At 44.8% G+C, this 16,027-nt stretch overlaps 2 protein-coding genes across 4 annotated transcripts in view; one reads left to right on the forward strand and one right to left on the reverse strand.

The window, feature by feature from the left end:
* Window positions 1–13,150, reverse strand: part of dus2 (dihydrouridine synthase 2) — a 116,590-nt gene extending 103,440 nt beyond the window's left edge. Inside the window, exons 1-2 of one of the 3 annotated variants that reach the window (XM_078544229.1) lie at window positions 13,057–13,148; window positions 5,434–5,577 (exon numbers count right to left, since the gene is read on the reverse strand). In XM_078544229.1, coding sequence (XP_078400355.1) covers window positions 5,434–5,562 — 129 coding nt within the window. In that variant the 5' untranslated portion in view covers window positions 5,563–5,577; window positions 13,057–13,148. Of the gene's footprint in view, window positions 1–5,433; window positions 5,578–7,978; window positions 8,268–13,056 lie in introns of those variants that run through there. The other 2 variants (XM_078544230.1, XM_078544231.1) reach the window with 2 other exon arrangements.
* A 57-nt stretch (window positions 13,151–13,207) lies between these two features.
* On the forward strand, window positions 13,208–15,186 carry ddx28 (DEAD (Asp-Glu-Ala-Asp) box polypeptide 28). The gene is made up of 2 exons (XM_078544228.1): window positions 13,208–13,297; window positions 13,360–15,186. Exon 2 carries the CDS (start codon window positions 13,390–13,392, stop codon window positions 15,112–15,114), a length of 1,725 nt encoding a protein of 574 aa, XP_078400354.1. The 5' UTR covers window positions 13,208–13,297; window positions 13,360–13,389; the 3' UTR covers window positions 15,115–15,186.
* The last annotated feature ends 841 nt before the right edge of the window (window positions 15,187–16,027 follow it).

The raw sequence follows: 16,027 nt of genomic DNA on the forward strand, positions 1-16,027 counted from the left end.
GGGGTCCTTGACATCAAATTTGGTCAAATGCTGCCTTGATGTCAAGGGCAGTCACTCCCACCTCACCTCTGGAGTTCAGCTGTTTTGCCCATGTTTGAACCAAGGCTGTAATGAGATCAGGAGCTGAGTGATCAAGGCGGAACCCAAACTGAGCGTCAATGAGCAGATTAAGGAAGCACCGCTTGATAGCATTGTTGATGACCCCTTCCGTCATTTTACTGATGATGGAGAGTAGACCGATGGGGCGGTAATTGGCCAGGTTGGATTTCTCTTCCATTTTGTGGATGAGACATACCTGGGCAATTTTCCACATTGCCGAATGGATGCCAGTGTTGTGGCTGTACTGGAATAGTGGGTAGGTGCATGGCAAGTTCTGGAGCACAAGTCTTCAGTACTATTGCCAGGATATTGTCAGAGCCCATAGCTTTTGCAGTATCCAGTGCCTTCAGCCATTTATTGATATCACGTGGAGTGAATTGAATTGGCTGAAGACTGGTATCTGTGATGCTGGGGACCTCCAGAGGAGGCCGAGATGGATCATCCACTCCGCAATTCTGGCTGAAGATCGTTGCAACTGCTTCAGCCTTATCTTTTGCACTGATTTGCTGGGCTCCCCCATCATTAAGGATGAAGATATTTGTGGAGCCTCTTCCTCCTGTGAGTTGTTTAATTGTCCACCACCATTCACGGCTGGATGTGGCAGGGCTGCAGAACTTAGATCTAATCCATTGGTTGTGGAATCGCTTAGCTCGGTCCATCGCATGCTGCTTACGCTGTTTGGCACACAAGTAGTCCTGTGTTGTAGCTTCACCAAGTTGACACCTCATTTTTACGTATGCCTGGTGCTGCTCCTGGCATGCCCTCCTGTACTCTTCATTGAGCCAGGTTTGATCACCTGGCTTGGTGCCAATGGTAGGGTGGGGGATATGCCAGGCCAGGAGGTTACAAATTGTGGTTGAGTACAATTCTGCTGCTGCTGATGGCTCACAGCATGCAGTCTTGAGTTGCTAGATCTGATCGAAATCTATCCCATTTAGCATGGTGGTAGTGCCACAAAATACTCAATTAAAGCCGGGACTTCATCTCCACAAGGACAGTGCGGTGGTTACTACTACCAATGCTGTCATGGGCAGATGCATCTGGGGCTGGTAGGCTCGTGAGGATGAGGTCAAGTATGTTGTTCCCTCTTGTTAGTTCCCTCACCACTTGCCACAGACCCAGTCTAGCAGCTATGTCTTTTAGGTCCCAGCCAGCTCAGTCTGTAATAGTGATACTGAGCCACTCCAAGTCCCCCACTCAGAGTACATTCTGCACCCCTGCCTCCTCCTCCAAGTGGTGTTCAACATGGAGCAGCACTGACTCATCAACTGAGGGAGGGTGGTATGTGGTAATCAGCAGAAGGTTTCATTGCCCATGTTTGACCTGATGCCATGAGACTTCATGGAGGCTGGAGTTGATGGTGAGGACTCCCAGGCCAACTCCCTCCCGACTGTATGTGCCACCACCTCTGCTGGGTCTGTCCTGCCGATGGGATAATGATGGTGGTGTCTAGGACATTGTTTGTAAGGTATAATTCTTGAGTATGTTGCTTGACTGGTCTGTGGGACAGCTCTCTCAATTTTGGTACAAGCCTCGAGATATTAGTAAGGAGGACTTTGCAGGGTCGACAGGGCCGAGTTTGTTTTTGTTGTTTCCGTTGCTGTGTGGTCTGTCTGGCTTCACTCCTTATACACTAGTGATTTGATACAACATTTCAGAGGGCATTTAAGAGTCAACCACATTGCCCACACAGGTAGGCCAGGCCAGGTAAGGACGGCCAATTTCTTTCCCTTAAGGACATTAGTGAACCAAATGGATTTTTATGATAATCGACAATGGTTTCATGGTTTAATTCAATGGTTTAATTCCAGATTTTTATTGAATTCAAGTTCCACCATTTGCCATGGTGGGATTCAAACCCAGGTTCCCAGTGCCTGGGTCTCTGGATTATTCATCCAGTGACAATACCGCTATGCCACCACCTCCCCGATATACCCTACATGTTCCCCCCGTGCTGACAAACTGGCTGTGTCTAGTGCCTCTTTAGAACACGCAGTTTTTTTTGATCCTGGCTCATCTGAGCTGCTTTTTATAGCGATGACTTCTGAAACACACAATGAGAAATGCTTCTCAGGAACAGGCCACTGCAATGCCCAAATCCCAAGTGACAGCAAAAGCTCGAGATTTTAATCTTGGGAAAGCTGTGGAATCAAAAGATCAGGTTGGCTATGTTGCTTTCCACCTAGACTTCCATAAGAAGCCGTCATCCTCAAGAGGAAAGCCCTGTCGCGTGTATTCACTTTTAAAACTCCAGTGCAAGATACTCAAGTTCACTGCAGTCATCACCAGCTTATAGTCGCTTTCCCCAAAAGTCAATATTACTTTCAGTTCAATCCACTAAGCTTCATCCATTTTATCGCATTTCCCCAATTTACAAGTAAGTGGAGTTAAAATCCAGATCTGCCATGATTTAATTGAACAATGAAACAGGCATGAGGGGATGAATTGCTTCCTCCTGTACTATTACTGTTCAACTGTACTGAGGGGCATGAAAAGGCCCTAAAGGAGGAGGGTTTATGAGGATATCTCCAGTTTGGGAATTAATCAAATTTCCTGTCAGACCTCTGACTTTAATGTTCTACTCACTTTGTTAGCTCAGACACATCGCAATTTTCCTCTTTATCATAAACAAACTGGAATTGTCTGAATGGGTTTAATTTTGGGCAGTAAAAATTCACCAGCAACTGAAAAAATAAAGTCAATCAAAATTGTTAAGGTCACCACATGCTGTGGACCAAAACCTACAGTCACATTAACACTTTGAACAATTAATTAACCACAATCTACTGGATAAAGAAAATATCACTAATAATTGGATTTCGCAGCACAGCAGTGGATGCTTCAGAACACTTCGGGGATTAGCATTTGGAATTTAAATCTGGCACAAATATTTCATATGTTTCCTTTCAGTCAAAGCACCTCAAACTAATTGACTATACATGAAGCACTTTAAAATATCGGTAAAACATAAGGAGGTTTCAACTACAAGTCTTTTTCTAATGGAATTTACATTTGTATAATGGATTGAAGCTCTCTTATTGTCACATTCTAACAATGCTGGTTCCTTTTACTACTAATTAGCCAACTACAAAACGCTTTAACAGCAATTATACCGTCACTTGTAGATTTAAAATAAAACATGCATTTATATTCTTTTTCCAATCTATTTATTTCTCCATTTTTCTAACATATCTTTGCAATACCCAGCATTACCTCGGATTATCATGATCACTCTTTCATTAGACCTGAAGTTTAGAGTGGAGTTAAACATCAGCTAATATTGACTCAAGGGTGAACAGAAATTTTGCAAATGACTGTGAAATAGGTCAAAGCTCTGGAACCTGAGCTATATCACAAGGCCTTCAAACTCTAACAAACCTTAGTGGGTCACAACCCACGTTGTAATGAAGTCCCCTAAGTCAGTACCATTACACTGTACACTATTGTCAATGAAGAAGCTAGCATGTGCATGCTGTGAGATAAGTAGATGGACAGTGTTACTCAAGGGGCAGGTGATGGGGTTGTGGGGATTTGAAGTCTACAGTTTCTGCCTGTTCCATTGTGTTTTCCAGTTCTAACACTGGTATTTAGACAACCCTGCCAGAGAGGGACACGCCAATCAGCAGCCATTCCACCCCTTTAAGGGACTCTGGCCCTTTCCCACATGCTCTCTTCTTCTCGTGGCCTGGATGGTGCCTCAATACAACACAACTTTCATTATTTTTCTCCTGTCAGTTTGGCGCCTTTCGTGAGCGAGAAGGAAAACATTTCTCCAACAAGACTAAATTCCAGATGCTAACGGGGTTGGAAATAATTTTTTATTTCTGCAAGTTACATTCCAATTTGAAAGTCTAAACAAAATCTCAGATTTCCCTTGGGTCCAGGTTTCAAAACCTCATGATTTATTGCAGTAAAACCTCCCTAAAGGCCACAATGGAGCACTGTATAAATTCCAACATAAGTGCCAAGGACAATTTAAGAAAAAGGGGATGACTGATTCAGAATGACTGAAATGGCAGGTGCTTTAAAGTTAAGCCATAGAATCATGTAATAACAGTTATGACTTCTCCTGTTTCTAATTCCAAAAATGGCAGAGAATGGTGGGGATGGCAAAAGTAGTGCTGAGAGGGGGAACAAATGAGTGGGGGGGGGGGGGGGGAGAGAGAGAGAGAGAGAGAGAGAGAGAGAGAGAGAGAGAGAAAGAAGCAAAAGAGCGTACAGGGGAGAGAAAAAGGAAAGAAACAGTGAGAGAATGAATGAGCGACTGCAAGAAAGAAAATGCAAATGAGTGTGAAAAAGTGGAAGATGGTTTTAAAAAAAAGAGAAGTGAGCAAGTACAAGTTTAGCACGACACTTAGAAATCTAATTCAAAATATAAAAGTGGAGATGCACACTTGGCCATTCAACACCAGGTGCGACCTGCCGTTACAGTCAGTTGCAAATTCTCTTCAATACTGGCTTGGTCAGCTGGAGAATTTTAAATAGTACAAGCTTGTTCCAGCTTTGACATTTCCTTTAACATCAAAATCTGCACATACAAATACAACTGTTATAGGCATCAAGACAGCTCCTGGGAAGCCCAGTTTTTCTTGTCAAGTATAAAAACTTTTACCTTTGGTGCCAGGATAGGAAAAATGTCCTTACATGTGCAAAACCCCTCCGACCAATGCTTCATAAACCCAGATCTCCTGGGTTCAGTGCAGCATTTATACCTGGATATTGTTCTCCTTAGATAGATAACCATTCAGGATCATCAAGTATCCAGAAAGTAACCTGTTCAACTAAACCAGCTCGCTGACCCTGATTATAATGCTTTCATAGAAGCTATTGAACCATTACTTTCAATGCTGACCAGGAAAAAAATTAAAATAGTTGTAATCTGAAAACAGAAAGCGGCAGAAATGTACAGCAGGCCAGGAGCACTCGTAGAGAAAAGACAAGCTTTTGCTCTGTTGTAGACTGTTTCAACCTGCCTTTGCCCTTTACAGGTGTTAACTGACTGTGCTTTGCACTTCCAACATTTTCTGTATTTTTTTCAGCAATCATCTAGTGATATTAGACCTTCAGCTCGGAGAACTTTCTCATCCATTTTGAGTTTATCATTTGACACAATGACAAGGAAACAGTTGGTCTGTACTTTTAATGTTCATCGAAGGTTGTAATTCACAACTAGAATAACAGTTGTGGGCTTCCAATGTACAAAACGTGACAGGTACTTGTTAAAAATCTCTACTGTGGGCACAATGCTAAATGTTACCTCAATAAACTATAACCCTAGTTTTCTGCCACGTTCATCAAACATGTTGCAGGAATAGTACACAATCCTTTCCTTACCTCACAGTATACAATATCCGCTCCATAGTCTAGTGCCAGTAATCTCATTGGTAAAGTACCAACACGCACCATGGGGGCCAGGATCACCTTGTTTCTGTAACAAAGTCGGCTAACAGTTTGGTTGATCATTTCTTCTTTAATAACCTGCAGGAGGGATAAAAACAAGTCTTTGTCAATGTGATTCTACGCCAACGGCCACTACCACCTGCATTTCTACACCAACTTTCATGGGGAAAATGGCTTCACAGAGCCGTAATCAGACAAAAATCGGTGCCCAGCTAAAGGAGGTATCAGGACGCGGCAACCAAAACCTGAGTCAAAGAAGTGGGTTTACGGAGTGTCTTAAAGCAGCAGACGCAGCTGCAGAAAAGGGACGGAATTCTGGAACTTAAGACAGCTGATGGCAATTGTGGGCTGAAGGGGGGAAAGGCCCATAAGGGATCAGAGTCAGGAGGAACTGAGAGTTCTCAGGCTGCAGCAGGTAACAAAGATAGGGAGGGCAAAGCCATGAAGGGATTTAAACACAACAGTAAGAATTTTAAGTCTCAATAACTGGGGGACCAGGAGCCAATATAGGTCAGCGAGAAAAGACAAGTTGAAACACTTAGGGTTTTTCTAGTGTAGACTAAACACCCGGGATGTCACAACCTGCCTTTTCGCACATGGGGCAGGGGTGACATCCCGGGTATTCAGTCTACACTAAGCACTGGGTTGTTTTCACTGGGGCAGAGAAGACTGAGGGGCAACCTGATCGAGGTGTACAAGATTATGAGGGGCATGGACAGGGTGGCTAGGGAGCAGCTGTTCCCCTTAGTTGAAGGGTCAGTCACAAGGGGTCATAAGTTCAAGGTGAGGGGCAGGAGGTTTAGGGGGGATGTGAGGAAAAACTTTTTTACCCAGAGGGTGGTGACGGTCTGGAATGCACTGTCTGGGAGGGTGGTGGAGGCGGGTTGCTTCACATCCTTTAAAAAGTACCTGGATGAGCATTTGGCACATCATAACATTCAAGGCTTGGGCCAAGTGCTGGTAAATGGGATTAGGTAGGTAGGTCAGGTGTTTCTCACGTGTCGGTGCAGACTTGATGGGCTGAAGGGCCTCTTCTGCACTGTGATTCTGTGATGGGTGAATGGGGAGCAGAGATTTGGGTAACCATCTGTAAATGAAGCAATTTAATGATTTGTTGCTCGCCATGTCTTGTGACTTGGTTTTCAGCCTGTCTTCAGACAGCTTAGAATAGTCAGAGGGCTAATATCCAGTTCAAGTTACAAGGGAGTTTCTATTATTACATCCCTGGGTTACACTATTGCATAATTAGATGCTGAGCAGTCCTTGAATGTGAGATGCTCAAACCGTTTATGGGAAAGATCAGCACTACAGTACCCAGAGAATATCTAATGCAGCCATCAAAGTTTTAATGTTTTGTTGATTTAATGGGTACACCTTTATGGCATAAACATGAATCCATGACATTGGTCCATATCTGCCACATGGGTGTTCAGTCCACTATCCTATTGAAATCAGTATGCAGCCCACCGATCTGGCCTAATTCCATGCACACTTTCATACTAAATTTAAGAACAGTCCCATTTTTGGCCTTGTCTAAAATGAAAACAATTGTTATAAAATCAATAGGTATTTCAAAGAGCAATGCTGTTTCCTTTGTATGAATCTTTCATCCACTGACCCATTGGGCTCGAATGATGTATTTTCCTTCTTGATGTTTGCACCCCCATCTCCAGAGCTGTTGGGGGAGGGGCCCACAGCATTGGCTAGCCTCTGGTTCCTCAGCCAAGTGCCCATTATTCATGTATGAGCTTTCACAGTGCATATTAGCATCTATTTGACCATGGGCCCAATTTTGTCCTCAATCTCCAACCTCACACCTCTAGCAAAAGTCCTTGGATAAAGATCGTGAGGAAGAACCCAAGCTGATTCTCCTTCCCCTATGAGGCAAATCGTGGAACCCTATACTCATACCCTGCTGAGATCAACTCGCTCAGTGGAATATCAAGAAACGGCTGAGTGCACTGCATACAGCAAAGAAGCTGGGCCCTGACAATACCCCAGCCATTATGCAGAATCCTTCTGCTCCAGTACCAGTTGTGCCTCTAGTTAAGCTGTTCCAGTACAGCTACAACACTGGCATCTACCCAGCAATCTACCCAACAAAATGAAAAATTGTCCAGGTAAGCCCTGTCCACAAAAACAGAACAAATCCAATCCAACCAATTACCAACTCATCAGTCTACTCTCAATCATCAGCAAAGGGATAGAAGGTGTCCTTAACTGTACTATGAAGTGGCAATTACTCAGCAATAACCTGCTCACTGATGCTTTAATTTGGGTTCTGCCAGAGTCACTTGACTTCAGACTCCATTAAAGCCTCTATCCAAACATAAGCAAAACAGCTGAACTCCAGAGGTGAGGTGAGAGTGACTGCCCTTGTCATCAAGGCAGCATTTGACCGAGTGCGGCATCAAGGAGCCCTAGCAAAACTGGAGTCAATGGAAATCAGGGGGTGAATTTCCACTGGTTGGAGTCATACCTAGAACAGAGGAAGATGATTGTGGTTGTTGGAAGTCAATCATCTCAGGCTCAGGATATCTCAGTTCCTCGGGGTAGTGTCCTAGGCCCAACCCAACCATCTTCAGCTGCTTCATCAATCAACTTCCTTTCAATTTAAAGCCAGAAGTTGCTGAGTCAAAATTCTGTAACTCTCCACTCAAGAATACCTATACCACAAGGACTGCAGCTGTTCTAGGCAGTGGCTCACCACCACCTTCTCAAATGCAGTTGAGGGTGGGCAATAAATGCTGGTCCCGTCGGCAATGCCACATCCTATAAATGAATAAAATAAAACTGACGTTATATCTGACACCTTCCTAGTCTGCTCAATCGATAAGCCCACTGCTTTTCAGACAGCCAATGTATATTTATATTTCTTGCTGATTTGGAGAATTGCAGAACCTGGACCATGGGAATCTTAACCCCTAAAGATAGATACAGGGCACATATAGTTTAAAGCCCACTTTGCGAAAAAGTCCAACTTACCCGTCAAAGACAGATTATTGATGGCTTAACTGAAAGCAAGCAGAAATCCTTACCCCACCACAACCTTATGATTTTACACTAAGGATGATTTCAAGTTCCAACCAATATCACAGTTATTAAGACTTATTCTACTGAGGTGGTCAGTTCTCAACATATCCAGCAACAGATCCTCAAGACCAAAACAACAGCATAAACATTAATATTAAATGGAAGATTCTGGTTTGGATTGGTTCGTTCAAACACTAAATACAGGGATCAATTTAAAAGCAACAGTCTGGTCCTGGGCCCAGAGAACTTCATAAAAACAAGACGAATTTCATTTGAAGTCCTGAAATATATGCAGGCATTCCAATTACCCCTCAAAGTCTAGTTCTACTTGACTCCAGGTGAACATTAGGTGGATGCTCACTCAATTGAACATCATGTTGGGTAGACTATGTTTTTCTGTCACATTAGTTTAAGATCAAGTGCCATCTAATAAATGTATACAAAAGTTATTCCGATAATTAGCTGCATCACAATTGTTATTCACATTGTATTTTTGTATTGTTTAACAACTGTGTAGTTTTCCTTTGTGTGCTGTGCAGTTATTTGAGGCAAGGCCTGCAAGCAGAATGGGACCAAGCACCATACGATGAACCAAATCAACTGCCAACAAATATTGAATCTTCTACCTCATTTCTACCTGCTACACATGACAATGGACAGAAGTGGGTGCCTGAATCCAGTCTAGTACTTATTTTTAAACTGCCATATTGTACCCAAGAAGCAATCACACACTTTAAATAAGATTGATGAATTGTTAAAACATATGGACAAATAGTCATTTCCAAACTCAACATCTCAATTATATGGATAAATCTGGCCCAGCCTGGATATCAATCTAGATGTCAGCGTGAAAGCACATTCCACCAGTATTTCATTAAGGAACATTATAAAATCACCGTAGATGAAAACATGTGTGTTATTTATAACCTTTTAACACCCATCTGTGACTGCTCTTGCTTTCTCACTACATCCCCAGCCACTTCATATTGAGCTTCCAGTACCTGAGTTTTGTGTCTTGCCAATTTCCTTCTCCAGTAAAACTATTTCCAACAGGGAAAACAACAAACCGCCCAGTGTACCAATTGAAATAGTCAATATAGATACCACAAACATGGAAGGCTGTTTCAGTGCACACACTGCAGCTGATGGTGCTATTAACATAAACAGACACAGGCTGCACACAGACCATTATATCTTACAGAAATGTTGTACTTACAATATTAAGGCATCTGAATCAGATACAACTGCATGCGTCTGAAAGAAAAAAATGATCTCTCAAGTGTAGGTATATTACTGACCCACTTTAACTTGCATTAGTGAAAATTTGAGCTTAGTGAAAACAAATACCTTAATGTACCTCTACAGCTGTATTACTGGAGCAACCTAGTTTTCCAAAAAGAATACTACTAAGTTGCTGCAGCAAGAATGCTGTTGGCAACAAGTTTCTTTAATAAAACACGATATATCTAATCTCTAAATTGAAAAAAAAATCTGTATGTCAATGTATAGTTACATCACCAATTGTTTATGTTAACAAAGTTATTTAACCAACAAAATGAGGGGCAACTGTGTAATCAGCAAACAAAATGAGAACTACAAAATAAAATACTGATACAGAAAAACACAATGGCACAACATGAATCAGAGCAATGGAAAAGGTTAGTCAGCACCATGAATAAACATTCACAAGTTATATGCTGTAGGAATGGTTGTTGCAATTCCAACATTACAGGGGTTAACTTCACTACAAGTCTAACCGTGGATGCTCTAGGGACACTCATCCACAGTATGTACAATCAGACTGAACCAATATTTGCCTATTCTTGAATCAGAATGATCAAATGAGCAACATATTACTTGATAACTTTTGATTAAGTGTGGATATAGTGCCTGCATGATTAAAAACTAGTCACACGATTGACACTAACAAGGTGCTTTGATCTGAATTACTTACACCCTAAATTAATTGTTGGATTACACTTTACATTACACACACTGTCTCTCTACAGAACTATTAGTTACATTTATTCTGTGACAACCACAAGGTACTGCCAGTTTTATGCAATTTATGATGCAAAAGGGAAACCGAAATGTTAATAATGCTTTCCTTCTTTGCTACCCCAGTGTTTCCAGCATTTCTGTTTTTATTTCAGATATTCAGCATCCGCGGTATTTTATTTTTAAGTGAAACGTGTTCCTAAATTTCCTAACCGAGGTTTTCCACCCATGGTGGTTGGCAGGGCCCTCAACCGTGTCCGGCCCATCTCCCGCGCATCCACCCTCACACCTTCCTCTCCCACCCAGAACCACGATAGAGTCCCCCTTGTCTTCACTTATCACCCCACCAGCCTCCGCATTCAAAGGATCATCCTCCGCCTTTTCTGCCAATTCCACCAAACACATCTTCCCTTCACCCACCCCCCTCCCCACCGTCGGCATTCCGTCAGGACCATTCCCTCAGAGATACCCTGGTCCACTCCTCCATCACCCCCTACAACTCAACCTCCTCCCACGGCACCTTCCCATGCAACCGCAGAAGGTGCAACACCTGCCCCTTTACATCCCCCCCTCCTCACCATCCAAGGGCCCAAACACTCCTTTCAAGTGAAGCAGCATTTCATTTGCACTTCCCTCAATTTAGTCTACTGCATTCGCTGCTTCCAATGCGGTTTCCTCTACATTGGAGAGACCAAACGCAGACTGGGTGACCAGTTTGCGGAACACCTTCGGTCTGTCCGCAAGCATGACCCAGACCTCCCTGTCGCTTGCCATTTCAACACTCCACCCTGCTCTCATGCCCACATGTCCGTCCTTGGCCTGCTGCAATGTTCCAGTGAAGCTCAACGCAAACTGGAGGAACAGCACCTCATCTTCCGATTAGGCACTTTACAACCTTCCAGACTTAACATTGAGTTCAACAACTTCAGATCATGAACTCTCTCCTCCATCTCCGCCCCCTTTCCGATCCCCTTTTTTCTAATAATTATTATATATATATTTTAAATATATTTTTCTTTTCCCACCCATTTCTATTATTATTTTTAAATTTATTTCCATCCATTGTTTTATCTCCACCTTTTAGTCTATTTCGATCCCTTACCCCCACCCCACCCCACCCCCACTAGGGCCATCTGTCACTTGCTCATCCTGCTTTCTACCCTTAATGTCACCATTAGCACATCCTTTAGCTAACATCACCAACGTCAACACCCCTTTGTCCTTTTGTCTATGACATCTTTGGCAATCTCTCCCTTGTCTCCACCTATCACTGACACTCTATCCAGCCCCACTTGTCCCACCCCCCCTTAAACAGCTTATATTTCACCTCATTTCTATTTCTCTTCAGTTCTGATGAAGAGTCATACGGACTTGAAATGTTAACTATATTCCTCTCAGCAGACGCTGTCAGACCTGCTGAGTTTTTCCAGCTATTTTTGTTTTTGTTCCTAAATTTGAACATGTTAACCAATGGGTTAGAATATATAGCATTGATCTGTTCATGCCAGGCATAATTCAGCAGAGATAACCAGAACAGCATAGATGAACAAAGTCTGCACGAGTGCATGCTTTAACTGAAGAACATTATTGAAGTAGCAAGGCTGCAAACTTGGAATGAATCAACACTTGCCCATTCATGATTAAGAAAAAGCAGGAACCCTTTACAGAGTTTAATGCATCCCTCGCACAAATTCCACTACTCTCAACAAACAAAGGTGATGAACAGCAACAACCCATCTGGAAAAGAGTTTAAAAAAAACTTTACCACAATTTCTGTGCAACACTCTCTACATGAATACAAAACCAAAATAGTGTGAATCCTGAAAATCTGAAATAAAAAACAGAATACTGGAAATGGATCAGATTTCCAGCACCTGCGGTACTCTGCTTTTGTAAATGTTGGAAATACTTAACTAGGGTGGCAGCATCTGTGGAGAAACGAGAGTTAACTTTTCAGACTGATGACCTTTTGTCAGAGCTGGAAGTTAGCAATATAAGCGTTTTTTAGCAAGTACAGAGTCAAGGAAAAGGGGGAGGAAAGAAAACTGGGGAAGGTCTGTGTTATGATGGAGGGCCAGAGAGGTTGGATGACAGAAGGGATGATAGCCCATGGCAAAACAGGCTGCTCAAGGGACAAGTAAAGACACAAGAGGAGGTGGGTCCCATTCTCAGAACCTGCTATCCAAAATAATGGGAGAGACGGTTGGCTGGAAATCACAACTCTAATATTTATTTGTGATAACACCTCAGGATGGACAACTGTCGGGTTCCAGTGCTGGTTAAAAAGAACATTCCACATCCATTCTGTTGGCTGAATAGAGAAAAAAAATATCTATTTTTTAGGAAGTCTCCTTAATCCCATCCACAGGTCCCAGGATACTCAAGGTGAGGATCATCACGTATTAGGCACTAGAGCTACTGAGTAGATCCACGCACTGTACCATTGTGTGAAGCCAATGTGTTGTGCCACAAAGCGACGAGGCGGAATATTTAAAATATATTTATATCTATTAACGGCGTCCTCACCTGAATGCCAACTGATGCAAATCCCAAACTGTAGCCCAGGACACGGTGTAGCTAACCGTGCACCAGAAACACATGGGCAAAGGTCACTTCCGCCTAACTGGTGCGTCATTTCTATGCGCCGGTCCGTTCCGTTTTGGAATCCTGAGGACGCCAGTGTTCCAGAGCTGCCGCGTGGGCAGGTTTCCCCGTTCCGTTTTGGAATCCTGAGGGCGCCAGTGTTCCAGCGCTGCCTGGTGGGGAGGTTTCCCTGTTCCGTTTTGGAATCCTGAGGACGCCAGTGTTCCAGAGCTGCCGCATGGGGAGGGAGTGGTTTCCATCCACGAACTCGGCAACATGTTGACATTCGGCTCCCGGTTCCGTCTTCAGCCGCGGGGCCCCGAATCTCCGGCCGCCCGAGCCGGGGCGCTCCTGAGGGAGAGGCTGGCCTCCACCAGTGTCGGCCCCCAGGCGCCGGCCCCCGGCGGCGAGCTGCCCGTCATCCGCATCCCACAGAAGACGCGGCTCCGGGCAGAGGAGAGGCTGAAACGGGCGGCGGGGAGCCGTGCGCCGGCGCTGAGGCTGACCAGGCCGGGCCGGCTGCTCATCATGGGGAAGCGGCCCCAGCTGAACCAGCACGCCGGCTACACTTTCGGCAAGTTCGAGCCGGTGCCCCTGGTCTCCAAGGGCTGGAAGCACAGGAAGGCGGCCGGGGATTATTTTGTCATTAACAACATGCGGAGCCAGCCGCCTGTTTTACCAGGGGGAGAGGAGGGCGAGAAGCTCCGGGAAAAGGTGCCGAGTTTCGGCTCCTTGGGGCTGTGCAGTGAGCTGCGGGATGCACTGGACAACATGGGCATTTCCCATCCGACCAGTGTCCAAGCACAGAGCATCGCCGCTCTGCTCAGGGGGAGGAATGTGTTGTGCGCGGCCGAGACCGGCAGCGGCAAGACCCTAAGCTACCTCCTGCCTTTACTGCAAGCCCAGGCTGCGGGGAGGAGAGACAGTGCCGGCGACGATGGGCCGAGCAGCCTGGTGCTGGTCCCCTCCCGGGAACTGGCCGAGCAGCTCCAGCAAGTGGCCCGGCCGCTGGCGGCCGTCCTGAAGCTCAATGTGCAGACGGTGGGGGGCGGCCGGGGGATGGGCAACGTGAAGCTGACCTTGTCCCGGGGACCCATCGACCTGCTGATCTCAACGCCCGGAGTCCTGTGGAAAGCCCTGAGGAGAGACTTCCTCTCCCTCCGCAAGCTGAGCCACCTGGTGCTGGATGAGGCGGACACTCTGTTTGACGGAAGCTTTGTGGACTTACTGGAGGACATTCTCCAGCACAGCCAGATCGCTGCTCACCCCTCCGAAACCCGGGGGGTGGAGAGGAAAGCCCAGCTGGTGGTTACAGGCGCCACGTTCCCGGGGGGAGTGGGAGAACTTCTCAGTAAAGTCACTGATTTGGGCAGCATCACCACCATAAAGAGTAAGGGGCTGCACCACCTCATGCCACACGTGAAGCAGAAGTTCATGAAGGTCAAACGGACAGATAAAGCTAGTGACTTACTGCAAATGTTAAAGGAGCTGGTTGCTGAGAAAGCTGGCACTGGAGTGCTGGTGTTTTGCAACAGTGCAGCAACAGTTAATTGGCTTGGCTATGTCCTGGACGACCATAGTATCAAACACTCCCGCTTGCAGGGGAATATGAAAGCTGAAAAGCGCAGTGGAATATTTTGCATGTTCCAGCAGGGTTTGATAGACCTCCTTGTTTGCACAGACATTGCATCTCGTGGATTGGACACTCAGAGGGTGGAAGTTGTAATCAATTATGACTTTCCCCCGACGCTGTGCGATTATATCCACCGTGCTGGGCGGGTGGGGCGTGTTGGCAGCAAGGTTTTGGGGACCGTCGTTAGTTTTGTGACACACCCCTGGGAGGTTGAACTCGTCCAGAAAATTGAGACTGCAGCTCGGCAAAAAGTGATACTCCCTGGTCTGGAATCCGAAATCAACCACCCTGTGAAGAAAAGTGCACCAGAATTATCAAAAGACCACCAGAATTATCAGAAGACCAGAAGTGAACTCTCTTCAGAGTGACTTGTGTTCGAATAATGGCTGTGTCAGTTAGTTTTGTAATCTAAAGTTATTGAAGTAAAATGTTTAACTTGCTGCTTAATGTTAACTTTCATGATTTTTGAAACGGAGAGAGGCGACAAATAATACTGTGAACTAAAACAGGGTGTCCTAATGTGTCTAAGTGGTAGCACTTGCATCCCTGAGTATGATTCCCAAGACTTCAACACAAAATCTAGGCGCTGATTTGCTGAGGGTGTGCTGCACAGTCTTTCAGGTAGGATGGCAAACCGAGGCCCTGACTACCTCAGTATATGGCTCTATTTCGAAGAAGACTTCTTTACCAATATTTATCCCTCAGCCAATTTCACTAAAGTGCCTTTCCCGGTAATTATCACATTGCTGTTTGTGGGAGCTTGCTGTGCACAAATTGGCTGTAAAGCACTTTGGAATGTCCTGAGGTAGTGACACGTGCTATGCAAGTGCAAGTCTTGAAATGTTTTGATTCGTCGGACGGGTCAGTGTGTTGCAACTAGCGAGGGAGAACAGCGTACAAGTACATCTCGTAGAATCAGAATTAGAATACATTCGGCAACTCCCAATATAGTATGTACTTCACTCCATCCTTCACTCGTGCCTGCTTCCCTTTCACATCATTCTCTTTTTGTTGACTTCTCTGCCCTTCTTCCTTTTCTCTTCCCTTTTACTGTCCTTTTACCTAATATGTTTTCACCCCTCTCCCACAAGCGGGAAAGGCTGGTGGCATTGGCACTTGAATGGCTGTTGTGCCCAGTTCTGATTCTGTCAAAACACCCTTTGTTTTAAGTAGTGACTGTGGTTCTAAGATTCTAAATTGTATTTTAGTTGTTTGGGCTTGGCTGCCCTTACACTGTAGCAAGAGCAGCACCCTTTTGACCCGTCCTGCAACCTTTCTCTG

Source organism: Cetorhinus maximus, chromosome 6 (genome assembly GCF_964194155.1).
Source record: "Cetorhinus maximus chromosome 6, sCetMax3.hap1.1, whole genome shotgun sequence".
Lineage (NCBI taxonomy): Eukaryota > Metazoa > Chordata > Chondrichthyes > Lamniformes > Cetorhinidae > Cetorhinus > Cetorhinus maximus.